This window comes from Phoxinus phoxinus (assembly GCF_949152265.1).
Source record: "Phoxinus phoxinus genome assembly, chromosome: 25".
Taxonomy (NCBI): domain Eukaryota; kingdom Metazoa; phylum Chordata; class Actinopteri; order Cypriniformes; family Leuciscidae; genus Phoxinus; species Phoxinus phoxinus.
In genome coordinates, this window is record NC_136900.1 from 21,577,993 (window position 1) to 21,603,733 (window position 25,741).

At 36.8% G+C, this 25,741-nt stretch overlaps 1 protein-coding gene across 1 annotated transcript in view; it reads left to right on the forward strand.

The window, feature by feature from the left end:
* The first annotated feature begins 521 nt into the window (after positions 1-521).
* Positions 522-25,741, forward strand: part of lamb1a (laminin, beta 1a) — a 39,272-nt gene continuing 14,052 nt past the window's right edge. The window contains exons 1-21 of the mRNA XM_079603211.1: positions 522-685; positions 1,506-1,678; positions 2,870-3,008; positions 5,185-5,258; positions 6,112-6,300; positions 6,390-6,453; positions 6,593-6,795; positions 8,853-8,973; positions 11,207-11,395; positions 13,220-13,396; positions 13,516-13,628; positions 14,427-14,506; positions 15,334-15,469; positions 15,549-15,707; positions 15,877-16,004; positions 17,545-17,665; positions 17,745-17,952; positions 21,776-21,919; positions 23,662-23,893; positions 23,967-24,130; positions 24,884-25,108. Of these exons, the coding sequence (XP_079459337.1) occupies positions 658-685; positions 1,506-1,678; positions 2,870-3,008; positions 5,185-5,258; positions 6,112-6,300; positions 6,390-6,453; positions 6,593-6,795; positions 8,853-8,973; positions 11,207-11,395; positions 13,220-13,396; positions 13,516-13,628; positions 14,427-14,506; positions 15,334-15,469; positions 15,549-15,707; positions 15,877-16,004; positions 17,545-17,665; positions 17,745-17,952; positions 21,776-21,919; positions 23,662-23,893; positions 23,967-24,130; positions 24,884-25,108 (3,067 nt within the window). The 5' untranslated portion in view covers positions 522-657. The remainder of the gene's footprint in view (positions 686-1,505; positions 1,679-2,869; positions 3,009-5,184; positions 5,259-6,111; positions 6,301-6,389; positions 6,454-6,592; positions 6,796-8,852; positions 8,974-11,206; positions 11,396-13,219; positions 13,397-13,515; positions 13,629-14,426; positions 14,507-15,333; positions 15,470-15,548; positions 15,708-15,876; positions 16,005-17,544; positions 17,666-17,744; positions 17,953-21,775; positions 21,920-23,661; positions 23,894-23,966; positions 24,131-24,883; positions 25,109-25,741) is intronic.

The window sequence follows — 25,741 nt, forward strand, 5'->3', positions numbered from 1 at the left end:
GGTTAAGCGTTTTCAACCCAAGCCCATCAGAAAAGGAACGCCATTCCAGACCGGAAGTTATTTTTCAGACTTTGATTAAAGATTACCAAAAACAATTTTTGTTATGTGTAGGCTATTAACTTACAGATTAATTTTTCACCACTGTGTAAGACTAATATGCGCAAACAAAGTAAATAGGGTCATTATTTACTTAGGGTTACATAGGGTTGACATGATTTCATGTCAACTTTAAAACATGCAAGCCACAGTAGGTAGGCTACATTAGCCTAAGGTAAATATCTGATATTTTGTTGACATAAATAGGCTACAAATGGATAATATTTACCTATAGGCTAATAACACAAAATATGACTATATCACTTTTTCAGTCACAAACCCGAAAAATTCCGCCCAAGGGTAAATCTTTACCGAGTCCACTCTTTTAATTAGTTTTATCCCTTTTTTGTCCGAGCGTTGCTTACCTCAAGACCACCTTCGTCGATGGGGGAGGGAGGGCGCGAGTTGACGCATGCGCATTGCGCAGAAGATTAGCGGCGGAGGAGAAAAAGTTTCTCGCAGTTCCAGCTGCAGTATAGCAGGCACAGTCTGCAGGGATCACCAGACTCAACGCAAGACCAGGGTTACTGCACGCACAGGCTGAAGAAACAATCTAGAAACATGCTGTTACGGCTCGCAGCCCTTCTAAGTAAGTTTCAATTTTAGTTTGTTTGAGATAAAGTCACTATAAGGTTTTCACAATTTTAACTGCCACAAAGCATGGTTTCTCAAACTTTAAGCAGTTATCTTTTTGCAATTTATTTACTTTAAGTAGCCTAGATATCTTAAACTTTCAAAAGAAAACAAATATTATTTAATTCATGTAATTTTACAATTTATTTGTATTTACACCTTTGCATGTTTACCTGTGATTTATATATTGATTTGTTTTTATTATAGCCTACTTAATTTTTTTTTTTTACATTTACTTATAAATGAATATGCTTAATTAAAATACTAAACTAATTATTCATATAATTTAATTAATTTCAATTTAATTTCAATTAAACTGCCATACAGCCAGTTGCATCTTATTTAGATAGCATATAGGCCTATTTATATTTATTTATTTGTATGAATGTTTATGTGTATGTATATGTTTGTGTGAGTGTATGTTTGAATGTAGGTTCCAAAAGGGATCTTTTCACAGAAGAGCCATTTTCTGGTTCCTCAAAGAACCTTAAGTGAACAGTTCTTATAAGAACCATATTTTGATTGTCTGAAGAATCATTTCCACTATAAAGAATCTTTTTTGCAATGGCAAGATTCCATGGATGTTAAAGGTTATTCATGGAACACTTTTTTAGAGTGTACTGTATGTTAAAATGGCTAATTTAGCAGCATGGCTGAGATGTTGGTCTATCACTCTTTTGAGCTTTTTCAAAACCTTGAAAATTCAAGCAAGCGAAGTCCATATGGTATTACGTTTCATTAGTACAAATGCATATAAAAGTTTTTCTTCCACAAAGTTCTAGGGGCATGGGCTCTTGCGGATGTGCCTGAGCTGGGAGATGTTTGCACAGAGGGGAGCTGTTATCCTGCCACAGGAGATCTTCTCATTGGAAGAGCTGACCAACTCTCGGCCACCTCAACATGCGGACTCCATAAACCTGAGCCCTTTTGTATCGTCAGTCATTTGCAGGTAACCTATGTGCGGCATCTCAAAACCCTCTTGAAAAATGCAGATGTTTTGCCATTAAAAGTCTCAGAAACATTGACTTTGAATGATGAGCTAACATCATTCCATAGTGGTGGATATTATAAGGACTTAATTTTTCAGGTTGCAAAGATAAGCATTAATTTTATGGTAACGTCATGATGTCAATTGATATATGTTCATCTGAAATGAAAACTGCACCCATGTGGGCTCTATATTTTGTCTGATAATTATATTTCAATACCACAATTGAGGATTTATGCTTTTATTTCTCTCAACACCCTTCGGGGCTTTTATCTGGAACATCTTCAGAAAGCGCTTCATTGCAGTCCTGATATTTTATGTGGGTGTTTTTGGAACATGAAGTTCTGTTTGTCTGTAGAGATTTGTCTCAGGACCTGTGACCTTTGAATGTCTAGACGACTTCCTTCTAGACAAAACGCCTTACAATGTTTTACGTAGGTCCATTGAAAAGTTATGAGGGTCTTCTGAATCTTCAAAACTGCAACCAGCAGATTTATAGAGGTTCATTGATGCTATGTCTGAGTTATAATCACTCATGCCACACCATAACAGAGATAATTGCTTCTAAGTCTTGTCTCGAGACCAAGAATTTGCTTTAAACCATTGAATCAGTTCTTTTGATCACCAGTCTTCAGTTTACCCTCATCTCTTCACGTTTAATCATTTAAAGCTAGGTGGTGTCATCAAAGACAAACCTTTGCAGTGCAATATTTTGAGTTGGGAGCTCATGGCATGCAGACAGCCATTAAAATGGTGGTGGTTATGTCATCCTTCCCTCGTGAGGTCAAATGGCGGTTATGAGGTGGAGGTAGACAGGAACTCATTTGAATGCGCTTGTCACAATTACAACTTCATATATGTCCCAACTTCAAGCTAATTCCCCTCAAAATAACTCAATTGCTTTAATATGTTTTTAATGAAGGGCAAAATGTCCCAAAGCAACTCTTAACATCTGGAGAGCACATGAAACCAATGCTTTCTGTAGGCCATCAGACTTTAAAAAAGCTGCGTAATGTAAATCAGACCAAGTGGGTTGACTAGCTTTGGTATCTTGGAGACCTTTACAGTCAGTCATTCATTTCATTTGGAGAACTTCTGGTGTCACAAGAATGCAATTGACATTATCTGGTTTTCCCTCCCCCTCCATCACAGGAAGAGAAGAAGTGCTTTGTGTGCGATTCCAGGGAGACCTACGATGAGAGTATGCACCAAGTAACCAGCCACGGAATTGAAAATGTTGTGACTACGTTTGCTCCGAACCGCCTCAAGACTTGGTGGCAGTCGGAAAATGGTGAGTTGAGCTGTGACTCCAAACAAGACGATTGCTCATCTTTTTTCCTTTTCAATACCAATGTTCAGTACCATTTTAAGTGTTTGCTCAGTCAAGGTATGAAAGACTGCACTATCCGTATAGTTCTCATGGGAACATAGGAAGGCAGTGAAACACTTATTATAGGGAACTCTCTCTCATTAGTGTGTCCGTTAGTTCCCTTATAATCAAACCAATGGAGGCACTAACAACTTCAAAGCAGTTGTGTAATTGCTGACCAGTTAAGGTGATGACCCGTCTTTAAAGTGTGCAATGACAACTCTTTTTCCCTCGGGAAAGAGTTTCCTTCCTGCTGATAGTGTTGAAACAAACATTTCACCCAAAAAATGTATTTTATTTTTTATTATATATATATATTATACATAAATCAAAGTCATCTGACTGAACTAATATGAAGAAAAAACATAAAAAAAGGAAATATCGTAGAGAGGACATACCCTCAGACCAGTAATTCAATAAGTCTCTTAAAATATGAAATAATTTAACTTTTTTTATGACAAGGTTACGTCAGCTCATTAAAATATCATGTGGTGCGACTATGAAAACCTGACAAAAGACATTTATGAGAAATTTATTGTATTTGAAAAAATAAATAAATAAATAAATATATATACACACAAAACAAATATATAAATAAATTGTAGACTATTAGTAAGACATTCAAACACTGATTAAATATACTATTCATGGTGTAAGGAAAATATGTTTTTAGTTGACGGTTACAACACTTGACATTTTTACTTTAAATGGGTATAATAGTTTTCAAAATCATATGAAATCAACATGAATACATTGAGTACATTTCTAAGATCTTTTACACATAATACGCATGCGCATGACGTCACAATTTTCACAGATTAGCGTTTTTGTAGTTTACACTGAGACTATAATGGTAGCCTATGATTTTCAAAAAACCTGCACTTTGAAACCCCTTTTCAAAAGTTACAATTTTTAGGCCCCCAAAATGCCACAACACATAAAAAGTTTTCCATTTTTAGTTGAAAACAGTGTTGTGTAAACGGCCCCTAAGACAAGTATATTTTACCTGGGAATGCTCCCATTATTCTACGTCCAATGAAGCCACTCGGATGAGTTGCGAAACATCTTTAGCCAAAAGGAGAAGGTTCAGCTGTTTCAAGCTGTTAGAATGTACATTTTCTACAAGCCATATGTTCCTCAATTACATGAACAGACAGAGGAAATGGAAAGCCAGAGATTTTCTGGTTATTGCAGTGGAGGAGTGTGAAATGTACCAGGACAGGAAACAAGGGACCATGAATGCAACCAGAGAAGCCTGTGAATGTATGGTTTAGGAGAGAGTATGTGGTAGGAGGACAGAGAAGTACTTACCCATGAGAGATACAGCTGCCAACTGGACCAAAGGCCTGGGAATACTGGGGGGGGAAACTCCTACTTAATTAAAGATATGACTGTTTATTCTTATTTTTGATGTGTATTGAGTAGACCCTCAAAGAACTTTACCAATAAAAAAGCAGTGTGTCTGTAGAGCAGAGTTCTGAAGTACTATTAGAGCAATTGTGCATTGCTTTTTAATGTACAAGCTGCAGATGTTCCTGGCGAAATTGTTTATTTTGTATTGAAACTAAGTATAACTCCTAATTTTTTTTATTTAGTAAATCCAAAACAGAGCCATCCACATTTCAAATTAGTGAACCAGCTTTGCGAAGCTGATGAGGAGAGCTAATAAGCATGACTTTAGTCGTGAAACAGAACAATTTGGGTCATCCATATTTTTTTCTAAAAAATGCAGTGTGAGGAAAAGGAAACATTTTGACCAGGCTGAGTATTGTCTGCGTAAATTTGATAATTAAACCTGAGTGAACTTTAGAGCAATCCAAAAGGAAATATGCTATAATAAATGCTAAAAAGTAATGGGCCTATAATTGAACCCTGGGGGACACCAGTAGGGACAGAGCAAATTTCAGACCTGAAACCACTTTTAAAACGGGAGAGAATGGAAATGTTCTTCATGGAACCATAGAGGCCAATAAAAAAAACTTTATTTTTTTATAGAGTGATATCTGGCAGTTAATAAATGGAAGTGCAGTAATAATTGTGGAGAAATGCAACCCTTTGACTGGACTCTCTTTCTTGATGTCTTTTTCCTCTTTCTCAGGCCTGCAGAACGTCACAATCCAGTTGAACCTTGAGGCAGAGTTCCACTTCACCCACCTCATCATGACCTTTAAAGTAAGTGCTTAGGGGACACAGGCAGTTGGTGATGTGCGTTTAGGGGGAAGGTGTCGCCAAAGCCCCGGGCTGAGGTGAGATTTGAGGTCGTTAAGAGAGAATGTGGGAAGGGAAGGGGGGTTGATGTGGATTTTGCTGGCAGGAGGGGAAGTGTTGCTCAGTGTGTGGGAGCCGTGGGAGGTCTGGGATAAACCCAGCTGTGCAGCCGACTGAGACCGATGGAATGCTTCGGCAAAAGATTACATTTTGGCATGATCTCACTTCAGCAATACAGTTAAAATATATCAGAGAGCACAGATTAAACGACTGGCTTCAAGAGAACAATAGTGCTCATGTGATGTTCATTGCAAAGTGTGTTGTGAAATGGCACTGAACAAGACACAAGTCACTGTTTTTTGATATATAATATCATATCATATAATAATATCCAATTCCATGTTTCTAACAGTACAATGTGTTGCCTTTCAACATTATATCAAAAACAACAAATAAACAGCAAATTATTACAAATTATGAAACTAGTGATGATATTAGGGTTATTATTGTCAACTATAATACAAAACCATAAAATACATTTTGTTACTTAAAATAAGTGTTTAATATAATGAATTATGTATAATTACAATCAACTAACCCTAACCGTAACCCTATAGTAAGTACATTATAGTTAATTAATATTACTCGGTACTAATTTGTGTAAATACCCTGAACAGCTTCACCTTAAAATAAAGTGTAACCAAAAAATAAGTATAGATATTATGTAAGGATCAATCCTGATGATACGGGATATCATCAATATTGGAAGTATTGATCCCAAGTTTGCAATGTCTTATGGTGCTTTCTCTCTCTATAGACATTTCGACCGGCTGCCATGGTGATCGAGCGTTCTTCGGACTTTGGCAAGACTTGGCAAGTGTACCGTTACTTTGCTTATGACTGCGAATCCTCCTTCCCCTTCGTCTCTCAAGGACCCATGGCCAAAGTGGATGATGTTATCTGCGATTCTCGCTACTCTGACATTGAACCCTCAACTGAGGGCGAGGTGAGCATCTGGAAATTGACTGCACTTCTGGTGAATGCTTCCTTAAATACTGGATTTTTCATTGACTCTTGTTCCTTTTGGTTCTGAAGGTCATCTTTAGGGTTTTGGATCCAGTCTTCAGGATTGATGATCCCTACAGCCCCAGAATCCAAAGTAAGGACACAAACAAAACACAAGCAGAGACCTTTTCTTAAAAAAACATACATCTTTGTCGTTAAGTGGCCTAACAGACCAACCAAATGGTTGTATTTCTAACTTCTTGCTTTCTATAAATTACATTTCCCTTCTATAGACATGTTAAAGATCACTAATCTGAGGGTGAAGTTCACTAGGCTGCACACTCTCGGGGACAACCTTCTGGACTCACGTATAGAGATCAAGGAGAAGTACTACTACTCAATCTATGACATGGTGGTCAGAGGAAACTGTTTTTGCTATGGACACGCATCTGAATGCGCCCCCGTCGATGGATCTGAAGAGGACATGGAGGGCATGGTATGTTGTATGGAAAAGCCATTTGTTATTGTAATTTAAAGCACCCCTATTATGCTATTTTAAAGTCTCTTAGTTTTGTTTTAAAGGTCTCCTAGGTTTACATGCATTCAAGGTCAAAAACACTTTAATTTTCTCACAATATACATTGCAGCATCACCTCTTTTCTCACAGTGTCTGAAACGGTTTGATAAAGGATTCAATCTCTCTAAAACCCTCCTTTCTGAGAGCCTACTCTGCTCTGATTGGTCAGATGGCCTAGTCTGTTGTGATTGGTCTACTCTGCTCTGTTGTGATTTGCCTACTCTGCTTTGATTGGTCAGATGGCCCAGTCTGTTGTGATTGGTCTACTCTGCTCTGATTGGTCAGATGGCTCCTACAGAGCGTGTCAGAAAAGAAACACCCATTATCATATATAAATTTCAGCTCTGGATCTTCCTCGGCGCTTGATACACAGTGATACGAACAGTAACAATGGCGTTGGTTTTGCCGTATCAATTTGAGCTTGAATCCTCATCTGTTGGAAGTGCATGGAAACAGCGTCTTCTCGTCATGACAACATGAACCAAACTCTTTCAGTCTCAGCTACAAATACAGTGTTTGAGGTTCAAATACATGTTGTTCGCGGGCAGCCAATGAAGACCATAGACTGGAATTATGCAAATCTGTTTCAAACCTACACAGACCTGAGACAAAAACTCTTGCACTTTGATGTTTTAAACTTTGCAAATCGTTTACATTCACGAACAGAACAGCTATATTACACACTACATGAAAGGTAATATCCTAAAAAGCATAATAAATGGTAAATGGTAAATGGACTGCATTTATATAGCGCTTTAACAGACCCATGGCCACCAAAGCGCTTTAAATATTGCCTCACATTCACCCATTCATTCACTCATTCATACACCGTTGGCGGTATATGATAATAGGGGCACGTTAAGTAAGTTATTAGTAGTTTTTTTTATAGTTCACTATTATTATTTTTAGATTAAATTATATTTATATATTGTAATATTTATATTACTTATTGTTATATTTAATTTATACTACCCGGTAATTGTGTTTTTGACTATTTTCAATGTATTACTCCCAGCTCTATTTAACACTTTTTTTTATCACATCACAAATGGCAAGAAATTATGAAAATTTAATGCGGTATTACGGTATATAATAATGAATAGGAAATACATACAGCACATTTAAAAGGAAGTGTTTTTTGATTTATGCAAAATGTAAATGCAGCAGACATTTTTTGTGGCTTTTTTAACCTCTGTTTTGAAGAAAACATCTCACACACATTTGTCACGGAAAGAAATCGTTTGAACTTCCGTCACAGTCTGCTGCTAATTCAGTCTGGATCTGTTTCACATTAGTATGAAAGTATGTGGACCGCCTCATGGTTTCATTATTGAATAGTTTACAGTGCAAATAATCATGTGGCAGAGAAAATGCACGCAGAGGTTCTTGGCGACTGTCTTGTTTACAAACCTTTTTTTGTTTTGTTTCATTTATGTTTATGTGGTTTTATATCAATTATTTTGAATTATCGAGAGAAAAACGAAATACACCAAAGGAATGAGGTTCCTGTTTAGTCTGCTTTCTCCTCTGTTTGCAATCTTTCTGAAATGCGTCTCAGTCTGTTGCAGCCCTTAAAAAAGTAATGAACGAAAAATACATTCAGATCTCAATCTCAGTACATTATTTTTGCACTGAAGTGACGCTAGATTTTCTCCAGGTACGAAGCAGTTCTATGAAAGCTCACATAGACTGTGTCTAGATCTGCGTATGTTCCCGAGCTGGAGTTTGTTTAATATAGACCAGATGCATCCAGTATAAACATCTCCTGTTGCCATCTGGTTTAGGGCTGAATTTGTATGTTCTGAGCAACTGCATCTTTTATCTAACTTTCTGTTGTAAGAAGCAGCTTTTCACAAAACATTGATTTAGAAGTTGGCTCTCTCCAAATGTTCAAGAATTCTCAAATATCAGTTTGATTACAATTATTTTGAGTGTTTTGTTATTGGTAATCATTATTATGTCTGCTTTTTCCGTAGGTCCACGGCCATTGTATGTGTAATCACAACACCATGGGTCTGAACTGTGAGCTCTGTCAGGACTTTTACCATGACCTGCCTTGGAGGCCCGCCGAGGGACGTAACACCAACGCCTGTAAAAGTATGATGTTATGCTACGTTAAATCATGGGCCAATGAAATCATGCAATTTTTTTTGTCAAGATCTATTCATTTATCTTTAGGTTAGTTCAGTTTATAAAATGTTATTTGGTCTAAACCCAAAAACGTAATATTTATGAGTTATAATGTATATATATATATTAGTTTCATGTTACTGCATTATAGTTTCTAAACATCGCTATCATAATTCTTAGTTATATCATTGTTTTTACATGACAGTTTCTAAACAACGTTGATGTTCTTTTTGTTGCACCATTGTTACTGCATTATAATTTCTTAAGATGTTAAGATTTTTTACAGTACTAACATGTTTTGTGAGATTATTGTAACTCCTTAAAACCACATAGTCGAAAATTACTGCAAAATAGTTTTTAAACAACATTGTTGTAGTTCTTTTTTGCACAAATTTTACTGCATTATTGTTTTTAAACAACACTGTAATTCTTTGTTGTACACATTTTACTGCATTATAGCTTTTAAACAACGTTGTAGTTCTTTATGGCACAAATTTTACTACATTATAGTTTTTAAACAACGTTGTAGTTCTTTGTGGCACATTTTACTGCATTATAGTTTTTAAACAACGTTGTAGTTATTTGTGGCACATTTTACTACATTATAGTTTTTAAACAACGTTGTAGTTCTTTGTGGCACATTTTACTGCATTATAGTTTTTAAACAACGTTGTAGTTCTTTATGGCACAAATTTTACTGCATTATAGTTTTTAAACAACGTTGTAGTTCTTTGTGGCACATTTTACTGCATTATAGTTTTTAAACAACGTTGTAGTTATTTGTGGCACATTTTACTACATTATAGCTTTTAAACAACGTTGTAGTTCTTTATGGCACAAATTTTACTACATTATAGCTTTTAAACAACGATGTTGTAGTTATTTGTGGCACATTTTACTACATTATAGTTTTTAAACAACGTTGTAGTTATTTGTGGCACATTTTACTACATTATAGTTTTTAAACAACGTTGTAGTTCTTTGTGGCACATTTTACTGCATTATAGTTTTTAAACAACGTTGTAGTTCTTTATGGCACAAATTTTACTGCATTATAGTTTTTAAACAACGTTGTAGTTCTTTGTGGCACATTTTACTGCATTATAGTTTTTAAACAACGTTGTAGTTATTTGTGGCACATTTTACTACATTATAGCTTTTAAACAACGTTGTAGTTCTTTATGGCACAAATTTTACTACATTATAGTTTCTAAACAACGGTGTAGTTCTTTGTGGCACAAATTTTACTACATTATAGTTTTTAAACAACGTTGTAGTTATTTGTGGCACATTTTACTACATTATAGTTTTTAAACAACGTTGTAGTTCTTTGTGGCACATTTTACTGCATTATAGTTTTTAAACAACGTTGTAGTTCTTTATGGCACAAATTTTACTGCATTATAGTTTTTAAACAACGTTGTAGTTCTTTGTGGCACATTTTACTGCATTATAGTTTTTAAACAACGTTGTAGTTATTTGTGGCACATTTTACTACATTATAGCTTTTAAACAACGTTGTAGTTCTTTATGGCACAAATTTTACTACATTATAGCTTTTAAACAACGTTGTAGTTCTTTATGGCACAAATTTTACTACATTATAGTTTCTAAACAACGGTGTAGTTCTTTGTGGCACAAATTTTACTACATTATAGTTTTTAAACAACGTTGTAGTTCTTTGTGGCACAAATTTTACTACATTATAGTTTTTAAACAACGTTGTAGTTATTTGTGGCACATTTTACTGCATTATAGCTTTTAAACAACGTTGTAGTTCTTTATGGCACAAATTTTACTGCATTATAGTTTCTAAACAACGTTGTAGTTATTTGTGGCACATTTTACTACATTATAGTTTTTAAACAACGTTGTAGTTATTTATGGCACAAATTTTACTACATTATAGTTTTTAAACAACGTTGTTGTAGTTCTTTGTGGCACAAATTTTACTACATTATAGTTTTTAAACAACGTTGTAGTTATTTGTGGCACATTTTACTACATTATAGATTTTAAACAACGTTGTAGTTATTTATGGCACAAATTTTACTGCATTATAGCTTTTAAACAACGATGTTGTAGTTCTTTGTGGCACATTTTACTGCATTATAGTTTTTAAACAACGTTGTTGTATTTTTACTCTGTTATCTACCATTATCTGCATTATCTCACTAACATTTTCTTGCTTCTTTTGCAGAGTGTAACTGCAATCATCACTCTGATTCCTGTCATTTCGACATGGCCGTGTTTCAGGCCTCGGGTAACGTGAGCGGTGGCGTGTGCGATGACTGCGAGCACAACACCATGGGTAACAAGTGCGAGCAGTGCAAGCCATTCTTCTACCAACATCCGGAGAAAGACATCCGCGACCCCAACATCTGCGAGTGTACGTGTCCCCTCTCATTTCCTCTTCTGTCATGTCCTCTGAGCTCATTCATACAGCTACTTCTCCTCTACCTGTCTGGTCTAGTTTGTGATGTGATTCTGGTCCAGCTGTTTCTTTGTTGATCTCTGCTTGTGAGGATTTGGGGAGTAGAAACACCTGGGCTTTGAAGTAGTCCATCACCACAGAGCTCCGCCCTTTTTCAAAGCACACGGGTCTAAGGTTTCACATTCCTCTTTTGTTGTGGTGACTGAGGTTTATAGTTTGAACCCTTAGACCACAAATCAGAAATGCGGTCTGTGAATTTTACATCAAACTTTGGTCACAGTTTACAAAAAGATTCATTAACATTAATCCAATAATTAATGTGAAATAACAACAAAATATTTTTTTTTACAACATGTATTAATTGGGTTAATGTTAATTTAATTTCAGTGTCAAAAGACATTTTTAACATTTCAAGTTGCATAAATTATCATTATTTAATGCATTATGACCAAACATGAATTAACAAAAATACACCAGCGGTCAAAAGTTTGGAGTACTTAAAGCTGCCGTCGGCAAGTCTGGCAGATTGAGTGGACTTAGACAAAATTTTGAATGTTTACAACTCTCACGCCCCTCCCCCACTACCAACGAGCACCCGCCCATCGTCAGTGCGCGTGTACCTGATTTTCTGAACGCGTCCGTCTCTTCAGCATCGATCAACACCATAGACTCGGAGGTAGGCTGCCCTGGCTAATCTATCCATAGATAGCAATAACCGAGGAATTGGAAGCTTGTTATTCGATTTTCTCTCTGCCATCACGCTTCGTACAATCTTCAGGCGAACTTCAGGCGTGTCGTGTGCATGTGATATTGTAACGTCCGCGTCTGCGCGAGGGAGGGGGATCTGTGATTTGTGCACGACCTGTGATTGACAGTCAGATCTCACCCCCCCCTGCGCTGATTAGACCCGATGATCCGGGAGAGGTGGATTTTTGCAAAACAAAATAACACGCTCCAGGTGGAGTTAGAAGCTCGGTTTTTTTCTAAAACCACCTTATTTATGTTGTTCTGTCGGATTATAGTGTCAATTTCACTGAATTTGATCAAAAAAATGTTGCCGACGGCAGCTTTAAGATTTTTTACTGTTTTTTAAAAGAAGTCTCTTTTGCTCATCAAAGCTGCATTTATTTGATCAAAAATACAATAAAAACAGTAATATTGTGAAATATTATCGTAATTTAACAACTGTTTTCTATTTGAATATAGCCTATTGTAAAACTCAATATTTTCAGTGTGACATGAAAGTGTCACATGATCCTTTAGGAATAATTCTAATATACTGATTTGCTGCTCAAATATTATCAATTATTATTGGTGCTCAATTATTATAAATGGCTCTTAATATTATCCATGTTAAAAAACAGTTTTTACTGCTTAATATTTGTTGTGGAAACTGTAATAAAAAACTTCAGGATTCTTTGATGAATTGAAAGAATTGAAAAAATTCATTTATTTGAAACTTATCTTTTGTAACATTATAAATGTCTTTACTGACTTAAATGGTTCATTGTTTGTTAATGCATTAATGTTAACAAACTAAATGTTATTGTTAAGTCTTACCAATAGATTGTTGTGCTGATGGGGAACTTTGTAATAGACACAGTTTTACCAAAATTACTTTTGAAAAACTGTACTATTATATATAATGAGATACAGATCGTTTTAATTTCCTTGTGCTGCATTGATAAGATCTAGCATGGCTTCGTTTGCTAGTTTTCCCAGCTGTCCACAGTTCCTCCCATTGTCTTTAAGTATGCTGTCCGGATTTGTCTTTTCCAGCCTGTAACTGTGATCCGGTCGGCTCTCTGAACGGTGGAGTTTGTGATCCGCTGACAGACGTGTCTCTCGGGCTGATTTCGGGTCAGTGCCGCTGTAAGCCTAATGTGGAGGGAGAGCGCTGTGACCAGTGCAAACAGGGCCATTACGGACTCAGCGACGAGCCTCTGGGATGCCAGCGTAAGTCGATGCCTCACACAATAAATCGACTAATCAGTCTAAATCCAAATAATTTTTCAATGTGAAAATAAGGTCTTGATAACTGTAAAGAAAGCTGTTCTTGTGTTGTTGTTACCCAGCATGCACGTGCAATGCTTTGGGGACAGTTCCAGGTGGAAGCCCATGCGATACGGACTCAGGAAACTGCTATTGTAAACGTCTGGTTACCGGAAGGAATTGTGACCAGTGTCTGGTGGGTGTTCTGCTTACTTTATGAGTCAATTCATATGTCTTTACGCAATAAAACTGTAAATTATTATTTTTATTTAAAAAACATAATATTTTACTTTTATGGTAAGTAATGTGACACTTATAATAAAGCAATAAAGCCGTGACTTACAGTGAACAGGTAAGAGGTGTTGTTAGGCACGACACAGAGCAGCTTCACAGGGCTTATTGGCTGATCCGTTTTATAATGTAAATTATACAAAAGTTTGTGCCAATAACCAATAACCCTGATATTCATTATAATGGCACTTTTGCTCGTGCAATATTGCTTAAAGGTGCAGTAAAGCTATTTCAGAGAAACACTATTGAAAGTGGATCGGACCGAGCACCAAAACTCACTTGTAGCCAACCAGCAGTAAGGGGCGTGTCCACTCATGAGGGGGGAGGGGCCTGTGCTGCATAGCGTGTTCATGAATTTGGGGGCGTGGCTATCAAGATAGGGGTGTGATCCTTTTGGGTAGGGGCGTTTATATGTGTTATTATATTTATACTTTAAATTTGTTTTGTTGATTTTTTTTTCAAATGTCAACAGCGATTCTCAGAAAATGCTTACTGCACCTTTACATTTTTTTAATTAAATTATTACATTACATTTTTTTTTATTTTTTTTTACAGATTTCTATCATTTTGTTTAGCAAAAATGTGATCTCTTGCCTTTATTAAGAACTGCTGTTTACATTTTGCTTCTTGTGAGGTCTGTCTGTTGAAATTATCTTTTAACAAGGCCCCCCCCCCTCTCTCTCTCTCTCTCTCTCTCTCATAGCCTCAGCACTGGGGTCTCAGTAACGATATGGATGGCTGCAGACCATGTGACTGTGATCATGGTGGAGCGATCAACAACCAGTGAGTAAAACTACTCCTCCTGTATGAAGTTCTTCTTTCTGCCTAACAAAAAAGTCTGTCCTTAAAAAGTCAAATCCAAATTTTAGGCCTTAAAATGACTTAAACGATTGGTTATTGATTGGATTATGAAGTTAACGTTACTTTTAAATTGTTCTTAACTAAACGTAAACGTTAGTTTTATTACTACTCAGACAGAATTTATTATAGATATATTTTTATATTTTATTTAGCATGTCGGAATGTGGTGTTTATTTTATTTTTATTTTTATTAATTTCTTGGTTACACAGTTCTGTATTGTCTTATTCAGTTGAATGTGAATAAATGTAGGCCTATTTACTTTCCAAGTAATTCTGGGTCTTTCCATACTTTTTTGGACATAAAGGACGTGAGAGGTCTTAACTTGCATTCATAATGGTCTTTAAAAGGCCTTAAAACGTCTTAAATTTACCTTGTTGCAGAAACCACGCACATATTCTTCAGAACTTGTAAAAACTTACTTTCTACTCCTACTGCACTGTCCTTCTTACAAGTTGTATCAGCCTGTTGAGAAACTACTGGCAGGAGGCCTGAAAAAGCAATGAAAAAGAATGTTTCTTAGTCCCAGATTAAGCCCTGAACTGGCAATATTGTCCAATAAGAAAAACCATTTACATAAATTACAAAGGCAGGCTTTAACCGCAGTCCAACAATCAGTTGGGTGCCATTCCTCACAGGTTTTGTATCTTGACTATGTGTGCGTGTCAGCGTGGAATATTTCCTCCTGAGCTTATTTTTCTCCAGACCATTCAGACGAACCATCTAAACCTCTTAACCTCTCATTTCCCAGTTGTTCTCCTGAAACGGGCCAGTGTCAGTGTCGCGAGCACATGTTTGGCAGGCGTTGCGACCAGGTGGAATCTGGTTTTTACTTCATCGCTCTGGACCACTACACTTATGAAGCAGAGGACGCCAAATTTGGACCTGTAGGTGTCTTGATTATTCCCATTTATCAAAGTCCTCGTTTGTCCTAATGGTTGACCCAAACATCGTCTCTCTCTGCAGGGTGTGACCGTTGTCCCGAGAACACACCCTCAGGACAGATCCCCTACTTGGACTGGCATTGGTTTTGTGAATGTTCCTGAAGGTGCCTATCTTGAATTCAGCATTGACAACATTCCCCACTCTATGGAGTATGACATTATCATCCGATATGAACCTCAGGTGACTTCCTCTACAATTCTGTCGTATTAATTACACTGTATTAAAGATTAGTAATGTCTAACTGACGTCAGCTGGTTTCATCAGTCCTCTCTTGAGTTCAAGGGTAAGCAGGCAGCTTCAGGAGACATGACATCTTTACATCATCTTTTTGCTCTTTCATGGTCTGTAGCTGCCAGAGCAGTGGGAAGAAGTGTTGATGACTGTCATCAGGCCTCGCGTCATTACCGCCGACAGCCGCTGTGCCAACACAATGCCCGATGATGACAACCAGATGGTGTCTCTGCACCCTGGATCCAGGTATGTGCTACGCTTGAAGTCTGAGTAGGTTCACTTGAGTTGAGTTTACTTTGCGACCGTTAAAAAAAGTACATTCTATATAGTATGAATTTGGAGTATGAATCCGCCATGTTGTTACTGTCATGTGACCTACTGCGTCAGTTACGTCGATTTACTTCCATTCACAAATCCTGTCCCGTGGCATCATGGGATAGTAAAGTGTCCATGGGTTGTGCACTTCAGAATCTCAACAGAAGTAGTAGGTCATCCAGGTACTTTTCGCCAGTTATTTTTTGAATACTATTTATTTGGGCATACTACCGTATTTTCCAGACTATAAGTCGCTCCGGAGTATAAATTGCATCATTCAAAAAATGCGTCATGAAGAGGAAAAAAACATATAAGTTGCGTATTTAGAAATTTATTTCACAAAATCCAAGACCAAGAACATTTAATCTGGAAAGGCAAGTTATTCAACTACACAATAATGTTGATTTCTTGAACGCAATGGCCAATCAGAAGCATTTAAGATAGAATCCCCTCACCGCTCAAAACAGACTTTTTGTTCAGTGCTGAATTCTGCATGCTGGCAAATCCTCTGATTATAAAAGATATTATGAAAGATTCATTATGCAGTCAGCTTCATTGATAATAACAGATGTATGAGATCGCGATGAACTGATGTCAGCTTTAAGGAATTATTAAGGGAGCGCACATTTGCACGCATTCAGTCATGGCAAACCATGCACGCAGCCTGCTTGCTTTTATGTTAAATTAACAGTGGATTGTGAATGTTAATGCTTTAATAACAAATCATTTATCAGGAGAATTTATGCTGATGTTTATGGTGGCGACAGGTAGGCTAACACAAAGTTAAGTTACTCCTTAACTAACACATTTTCTGCGGGAAACCCTACACAATAGCATTGTTGTGATGTGGCAGCGAGCTATAATGCACATACGTGATCTTTTTGTGTTTCTTAGAGGTTGAATTCATTTTAAAATCTGCCAAACTACTTCTGAATAGGATGTCTACTTCATAAATTGTATGAAAATTGTAAAAATAATGGCTCAGATCACTCAAACAACATATGGAAATCGAGGCAGCCTTATATGGGCAGTAATGTCAACTAGTGGAAAACAAAATCTCACTAAAAGCTTTTTTTGGGGATAACAACCTAAAATTTGAAAAATGTGTTCAGCTTTGAGTCCACCAGGTTTTGAAAATATATATTTTATATAAAATATGAATAATTCAATTTTTAACATTGTACATTTTCATAAACTCAAACTTCTATTACTTTTTTCTGTTTAATTTTCTTCATTTATTTAAATACATCTGCCAAATGTCGTCTTTAAAACAAGACCAATCTTACATCTATATTCCAAAAGCATTCTTGAATTACAACCATTTAAGTTCGGAATGTGCATTTTCATGTCTATTAAAAAAAGGGGGGTGCCGCTTAAGGGGTTAACTGTGTATAGAAGGCAGCTCACTAGGTTTTGGAAACCAATGTCTTTGAGTGTTGATAAAGTGAATTCTCTTGGTTTTATCCATCAGGTATGTGGTGCTGCCCCGGCCTGTGTGTTTTGAAGAGGGCTTGAACTACACCGTGCGCTTGAGTTTGTCTCTATACTCGGCTCTCAGCGATATGCAGTCGCCATACACGCTCATCGACTCGGTAAGCTGTACCCCCAAAACAGTCTCAATTGCATTGGAATCCTCAAATGCTGATCGTTCGATTCGATCCTTGCCCTCAGATCGTCCTCATGCCACACTGCAAAAACCTGGATATTTTCTCTGGCTCTGGATCAGAGGCTGGGGACTTGGTGACCAACAGCGCCTGGGAAACCTTCCAGCGCTACCGCTGTTTGGAGAACAGCCAAGCTGTGGTGAAAACCCCCATGACCGACATCTGCAGAAATTACATCTTCAGCGTGTCGGCTCTTCTGCACCAGGGAGTTAAAGGTACATCTACACAAATTCAAATTATTGGTTATATTTGTTAAGAATTTCCCTCAGAAAAAAAAAATCTAGTTCTACACTATAAGAAAGTTAAAAATGTAAGTCATTTCAACTTAAAGCTACAATATGTAATTTTTTTCGCAGCTAGGGGTCGCTAACCTCTTACAATAACAAAGGCGTACGTTGATGACGCAAAATTTCCGGCGGAATTATGGAACTTGTCGTCAAGCTGATGGATCTAATAATGTTTATGAATGAGTGAATACATTGATGTTTTTAACATGACTGTGGGATAAAGTAGGGCGCGATTGCTAATGAGAGACATATATCAGCGCCACACGCGAGTCTTGCGAGTCCCGCGGATATAAAGGAATAAGGACCCGCAAGTGCTGTATTAATACTCACACAAGTCACTTTATTAGACGAATGAAAGGTAACGCAGCGCTGTTTCACTTGGTCTATCACACTAAACTGCATTTGAGTGTGTTGAAAGTTATTATTCTATGTTTTAGTTTGTCTGTATAAGACTAGCAGTAAGCTAGATCAACATTAGAATAACATACAGATCATATTCTAAGATTTCATCATGTTGAACTATATAAGATTGATTAGTTTTATGTACATTTGCTCACATGTCTAATAAAGTTCATACAAGAGCGCGTCCCTGTCAAGTCGTGACTCGTGAAGCTCTGTCAAGTAGAAGTTTGTCACGGACGTGGAGCTCTCGGCATCTCGAAAACGCCACGCTGGTATTGATCCTCGTTTTGGTTCTCCTTCTGTCACTAAGTCTGCTTGCCATGGTCCATAATGTTTGAACGAAACAACAGCGTGAACGCGCCGCTAGACGTAAGGCTGTTGTCCACGTCTGTCTCCATGGTTACTATTGCAGCATGAGCGGAAACCAGGGATAACGTCAATTACTCTGAAATTAAAAATCTTTGGGAACTTTTGGGCTATTGTAAGTACACAACTGCAGGAAATATATCCCACTGTGCAAGTGATTTTGGGATATTTTATTACAAAATTCTTACATATTGTACCTTTAAATTACATTATACTGACTTGAAGCTTGTGTAATTTATAAAAAAAAAAAGTTTAAAATTGCTTAACTTATTTTGTAAATGTAAAAACAAATGTTGTCATAACTTATTTATCATAATTTTTTACACTGTATAATCAAATGTGGCATTTCGACTTGATCTGTTGTTTAAAGTGCACACACGTACAGATGCTCACTCTGTCATCATCGCATGAGATTGGCTCCATTCTCTAACCACATAAGCATCCCCTTTTCCCTTCATGATAGACGTGCCAGTCTTCATTCTGTCATCATTCATTCAGCTTTCATTTTCCTCCGTCAGCGGGGGTGCTTTCCTGCCTCGTGTCAGAGCTTGTAACGGGGCCTCAGGCATAATTATACTGCCTTACATGCTTCCTGTCTGAGACTTTACAATTTCATCGACTGTCAGGACAAGAAGAAAAGCAAAAGACATGGCTAGAGGCATAAATCAGAACAAAAGCTTTGCTGACTATAAATATCGGTGTAAAAACGTTCACCTCCACATGACAAAATCAAACATATCAAAACACAGTACTACTAGAAAGATATGTTCGTCATACTTTAAGATGCTTTGAAACTGTAACTTGTTAAGCTTTATGCGATACTTAAAGGAACACTGCACTTTTTTTTTAAAATAGGCTCATTTTCCGACTCCCCGAGAGTTAAACTGTTGAGTTTTACCGTTAAAACTTGACTCTTCTGTAGTTACATCGTGTACTAAGACCGACAGAAAATGAAAAGTTGCGATTTTCTAGGCCGATACGACTAGGAACTATACTCTCATTCCTGCGTAATAATCAAGGAACTGCTGCCGTACCAGCAGCGCAATGATATTACAAACTTAGTGCCGGTCACGTTGGAAGTTACAGAGCTGGGGACTATTTTCAGGCGCTGCGTAATATCATTGTGCTGCTGCAGCAGTTGCTTGATTATTACGCAGGAATGAGAGTATAGTTCCTAGTCGTATCGGTCTAGAAAATCGCAACTTTTCATTTTCTGTTGGTGTTAGTACACGATGTAACTACAGAAGAGTCAAGTTTTAAAAAGGAAAAATATCTAAACTATTTGGGGGTTTTTTTGAGAGAGATGCTAACGGTCTAATCAGATTCAATGATCTATGCTAAGCTATGCTAAAAGTGCTACTGCCGGGTGAATGGATTCGAAAACGGTAAAACAGTTTAACTCTAGGGAGATGGAAAATGAGCCTATTTCCAAAAAAAAAAAGTGCAGTGTTCCTTTAATGTAAAAACTACAGTCAAACTCCTTTCTAGGAAAAGTAAGCTACAGTTCAAGGCTACACTTTAATAAATAGATCCATTGAAGCTATTTAAAGAGACAATCTTTTTAAATATATAACCGATCTGATGATAAATCTGATGATGTCATTTAATCAGAGCAGTATTATTACACAGAATGGCAAATTAATGGTAGTTTTTGAATAAACAGTATCAAGTATGGCGACTACATTAAACTTGAATAGACAAATTTACACCAATTGTAACAAATACAACTGTTTTAATATTGTCTCTGATTTATATTTAGCAGGAAAAATGGTGTTACAGTTGGTAATTCAGATTTTTATTTGATTAAAAAAATGTTTTAATGAAAACTTATTTTTTTTTAAATCTAGATGTTTAATTGTGTTTTAGTTTTTGTACCAAACATGTAATCTACCTGGCAAAAATTATCTTTTTTTTTTCAGAAATGTTGTTTTTTCTGGAGAAAAAAAAAGAAGCCATTTCAGAGCAAATACATAAATCTAGAGATATATCGCATATCATCAAAAGATCATAAAACATTGAGATTTTTTATACCGTCTGACATTCTAGAAGCCGCTTGTGCCTCAATTTGCTGGACTGTAAAGCTCCACTTGGCATAAAAGCCATCAACTTTTCATCTTCTGACACTAATGTTACAAGTGCAGCTTGTTACTAGAAAAGCTACACTATTTTTTAAGCAAAACTACTGTCATGCTAATATGAAAAAGTGGTTACATTTGTGGTGTTGCTACTTTTCTCCTCAGTTTCTCATTATTACTGCTTTAGCAATCCTCTAGTACTGAACCTGGGTTTAAAGAACTAGAAAAAAACATATTTTGGCCTGCACCAGTGACTTCTCAAAAAGTCCCCTGGATTTTTCAGGTCTTTCATGGTGACATGACATGCCAAGTCATTAAACAAGCATTTTTACACAGGTTATTTTAACTCTGAGCCGCTTGGGTGTCGAGTTTAACTTCAGTCGCCATGATTTTGCCAAGTAAGACATGTTCCTGGATCAACATATTTTGTTAATCCTGAATCAACATTCCTGTCTGAAAATGTAGTCCTAACCCTATCCCTACCCCTACCCATAACTTATCCCTAAAACCAGAGGGAAATGATTGGTGGATAACACTGATGTAGAAGCACATAACCCTGGTTGTGAGCCTTTACTTGACATAAACTGTAAACCTATCCCTCATATTTGATTGGTTGATTGGAATGTTGTTCAAGGATGTTGATCCCTGAACATGGTCTACTTGGTAAACCCATGTTCACCTTTAACTTTGGTGAATTATCTCAGTGTGATTTATGAGATTTGCACATCCACCAGAGAGAATGGATTAAAAAAAATCCAATTGAGAAAAAATGCTTAAATATCAGGAAAAAAAAAGATTGGTCGATCTAAAAAATGCAGAGAAAATATGGATAACTCATGTGAATGCTCAAACAGATACATTCAGTTCTGTTAATATTGCTAATATTGAATATGTTTCTCTTCTCTCAGCCTGCCAGTGTGACCCGCAGGGCTCTCTCAGCACTGTTTGTGACCCCAGCGGTGGGCAGTGCCAGTGTCGCCCCAACGTGGTCGGCAGGAACTGCGACAAGTGCGCCCCGTCTACCTTCCTTTTTGGGCCGCAAGGCTGCAGGCGTAAGTACAACTTGCCAGTGGACTCTTTTCACATTTATGGGGTTCGTGATAGTTGGGTAAAACTACTACAGTGGTGAACGGAAACCGCAACAAATATATTTTTTGCATTCCTATTTTCTCCAGTAGCTTCCAGATTTTACAAACATTTATAGTGTGTAATATTATGATGTGTACATATCTGATCTATATATGTGGCGCTCTCATAAAGCCGTCTCTCAAACAGCTCGCGAGTACCAAATTGACTTCTTTTTTGTGGCTTATTGCACTTAAAGGTAGGGTAGGTAGGATTTATATAAAAACTTTTTACCAAATTTGATTAAACTTTCTATATATATCAATGCATAATTAAAATGTAAGTACTCTGATAAAAAGAGTATAAAAATCGAGTGACTCTAGACCGTTTAATCTTCATTAAACACAGCTCATTATTTCCATTCGGGACGAATCACAGGATTGGCTTGCGCGACTGTCACTCTCCGTCGCCATGACTACCGCCGCTATTACTGGCTCTGCCCACGTGCGCGCAGTCGCGCACACCGTTTTTAGGTGGGAGTGAATGGAATTAATGAGCTGTGTTTATTGAAGATTATATACACTAGAGCGACTCGGTTTTTTATACTCTCTATTTCAGAGTACTTGCATTTTAATTATGCATTGGTATATAAAGACAGTTTAAACAAATTTGAATAAAAGTTTTTTTTAGACAATTCTGACCTACCCTACCTTTAAACGGTCAAATACATACAAAATTATAATTAAAAATTATAAGTTAGTTTTGGAATGTAAATAGTTCCTATAGTTCCTAGTTCCTATATACTCTTAAAGGGACAGCAGCCTAATAAACCTGCTGCAAAAAACAAAGTGAAAATCACTCGCTGCTCTTGACTGAATAACTTTTGTAACTTTAATTGTAAGCATGAACCTGTATTTATTTTTTACAACGAAAACAATCCAGTGTTATTTTACATTTGATTACTTTTATGTCTGTACTATTTCTTAACTGAATACTAGCCTACTGTTACCAGAAAAACTTAAAGCCATGTTTATTTCATTTGTCTCTTTATTCTATTGTATTTATTAGTGCTATCGTTTGCATTTTGTTTATTTGTTCTTATTTTATTACTGACTGTTTACTTGTCTTTTTTTTGTAATTGTATTTCAATGATTCACATAAAGCTTCCCTGTGCTATAGCAACAAAATTACCCAAAATTATCAAATATATGATATAATAACAAATTATCTGTATGGCAGTATACAGGTGAAACTCGAAAAATTTTAATATGTTGCAAAAGTTAATTTATTTCAGTAATTCAACTTAAAAGGTGAAACTAATATATTATATAGACTCATTACATGCAAAGTGAGATATTTCAAGCCTTTATTTGTTATAATTTTGATGATTATGGCGCACAGCTTATGAAAACCTTTTCACAATATTCTAATTTTGAATTTGGGGTTTTCATAAGCTGTAAGCCATAATCATCAAAATTATAACAAATAAAGGCTTGAAATATCTCACTTTGCATGTAATGAGTCTATATAATAATATTAGTTTCACCCTTTAAGTTGAATTACTGAAATAAATGAACTTTTGCACCATATTAAAAATGTTCGAGTTTCACCTGTATACCTGTATAAATCCAGTATCGTGACAACACTAGTCTATAATATAGATTGCATCATGTATAGACGATTCTTAAAATGTCTTTCACAAGTGTAATTCGGCTCTCTTGTTATTTAGCATGTGATTGCAGTCCTGAAGGGTCTGTCCACTCTTTCTGCCATGAGGCCACGGGTCAGTGTGAATGTATTCCCGGAGCGTATGGGCGGCAGTGCGAGCGCTGTCTGCCTGGACACTGGGGTTTCCCTAACTGCCGCCCCTGCACTTGCAACGGCCACGCTGAGCAGTGTGACCCGCACACCGGACAGTGTCTGTCCTGCAGGGACCACACCACCGGCCACAACTGCGAGAGGTTAGTTACCGTTTTCTTTGTTCAACATTATAGGTTGAAATGAAGGCTTTTACTCATCAAATCACTTCCGCAGGTGTTTGAACGGCTACTATGGTGACCCCGTCCTGGGCTCAGGAGACCACTGCCGCCCCTGCATGTGTCCCGACGGTCCCGGCAGCGGCCGACAGTTCTCCGGCGCTTGTTATAGGAGTCTCGAATCCAACCAGGTGTTCTGTGTCTGCAACCAGGGACATAAAGGTAAACACCACACATCTTACTTGATTTATAACAGCATCTGTCATCATGACACACGCTAGAACTTGTCATATACGTTTAGAATCTTCCAGATTTTTCATGTTTTTTAAGGAAGAAGTCTCTTCTGCTCACTCAGGCTGCATTTATATAATCAAGAATACAGTTAAACAGTACCATTGTGAAATATTATTACCATTCGAAATAACTGGTGATAATATAAAATGTTTCTTGAGCAACAAATCATCAGATTAGAAAGATGTCTGAAGGATCATGTGACACTGAAGACCGGAGAAATTATACGTTGATCACAGGAATAAATAACATTTTAAAATATATGCAGATAAAAAAAGTTATTTTAAAATTTTATTTATTCCTTGTGATCAAAGCTGAATTGTCAGTATCATTACTTAAGTAAAAGGCTTAAATGTTATTACATTTTAAAATATATGCAAAAAGTTATTTTAAATTGTAATAATAGTTACTTTATTATTTTTACTATATTCTTGGTCAAATAAATGCAGCCTTGATTAGCATGAGATTTCCTTTTATATATATATATATATATATATATATATATATATAAAAAAAAAAGTTCCAACCTTTTGAAACGTAGTGTATTTGGAAGAATATGGTTATTTTTTGTCTTCAAATATGTATTTATTTTTTTGTATCTTGCAATATGTCATTTTTTTGTAGTGAAAGCTGTAATTTAACACCCCCCCCCCCCCCCCCCCCCCCCTCTCATGTCGCCCATAGGTGCCAGGTGTGAAGATTGCGCCCCTGGTTATTACGGAAACCCACACGAGGTGGGCGGGGAATGCCGCTCCTGTCAGTGCAATAACAACATTGACATGCAGGACCCGGGGTCCTGTGACGCCCGCACGGGCGCCTGTCTCAAATGCCTGTACCACACGGAGGGCGAGGACTGCAACCGTTGCAAGCTTGGTTATTACGGAAATGCACTGACCCAGAGTTGCAGAAGTAAGTTTCAATACTGAACATTTCCAAATATTTGATTACGTATTTTTGGCATTTAAAATTGAGTTATGTGGTGATATAGACATTTTGGGTGATACCAATTATTATTGCCAATACAATGCCTGATTAGTACGTATTTTTATTTAAAACATGATAATGTACAATTGAAATCTGGTTTAACTCTTTCCTCGCCAGTGTTTTTTTCCGTCAGTGTCAGCATTTTTTTTGTTTTTTTGTCCCCAGAATATTTTGTTGTATGAATATCTGAACATACAGCTTTTTTCAGCTTGTTTTATGCTGAAAGCTTTACGTCTAATAAAAACAACAACATTTTAAACAAAAACCAACAAGAAAGCATAACGGCCAACTTGGATCATGTGTGCCTGGATAACCAATCACATTACAGCCTTGACGCCATTAAAGTTGTGCAACTTTTTGTTTGCGGATACCAATCATACCTGTCGTGCAAATGTCTATGACCTATAAGTAGATCAATCCAAAACTAATGTTTAAGAGCAAACATATTGAAGATTAGCCGATAGGCTGTCGATTCATTAAATGAGAAGCCGTTTTCCCAGCGTAGTGAAGCCTCTCCTCCATTGACGTCACCTTCCCTTAGCCTGCTAACGCTGCGTT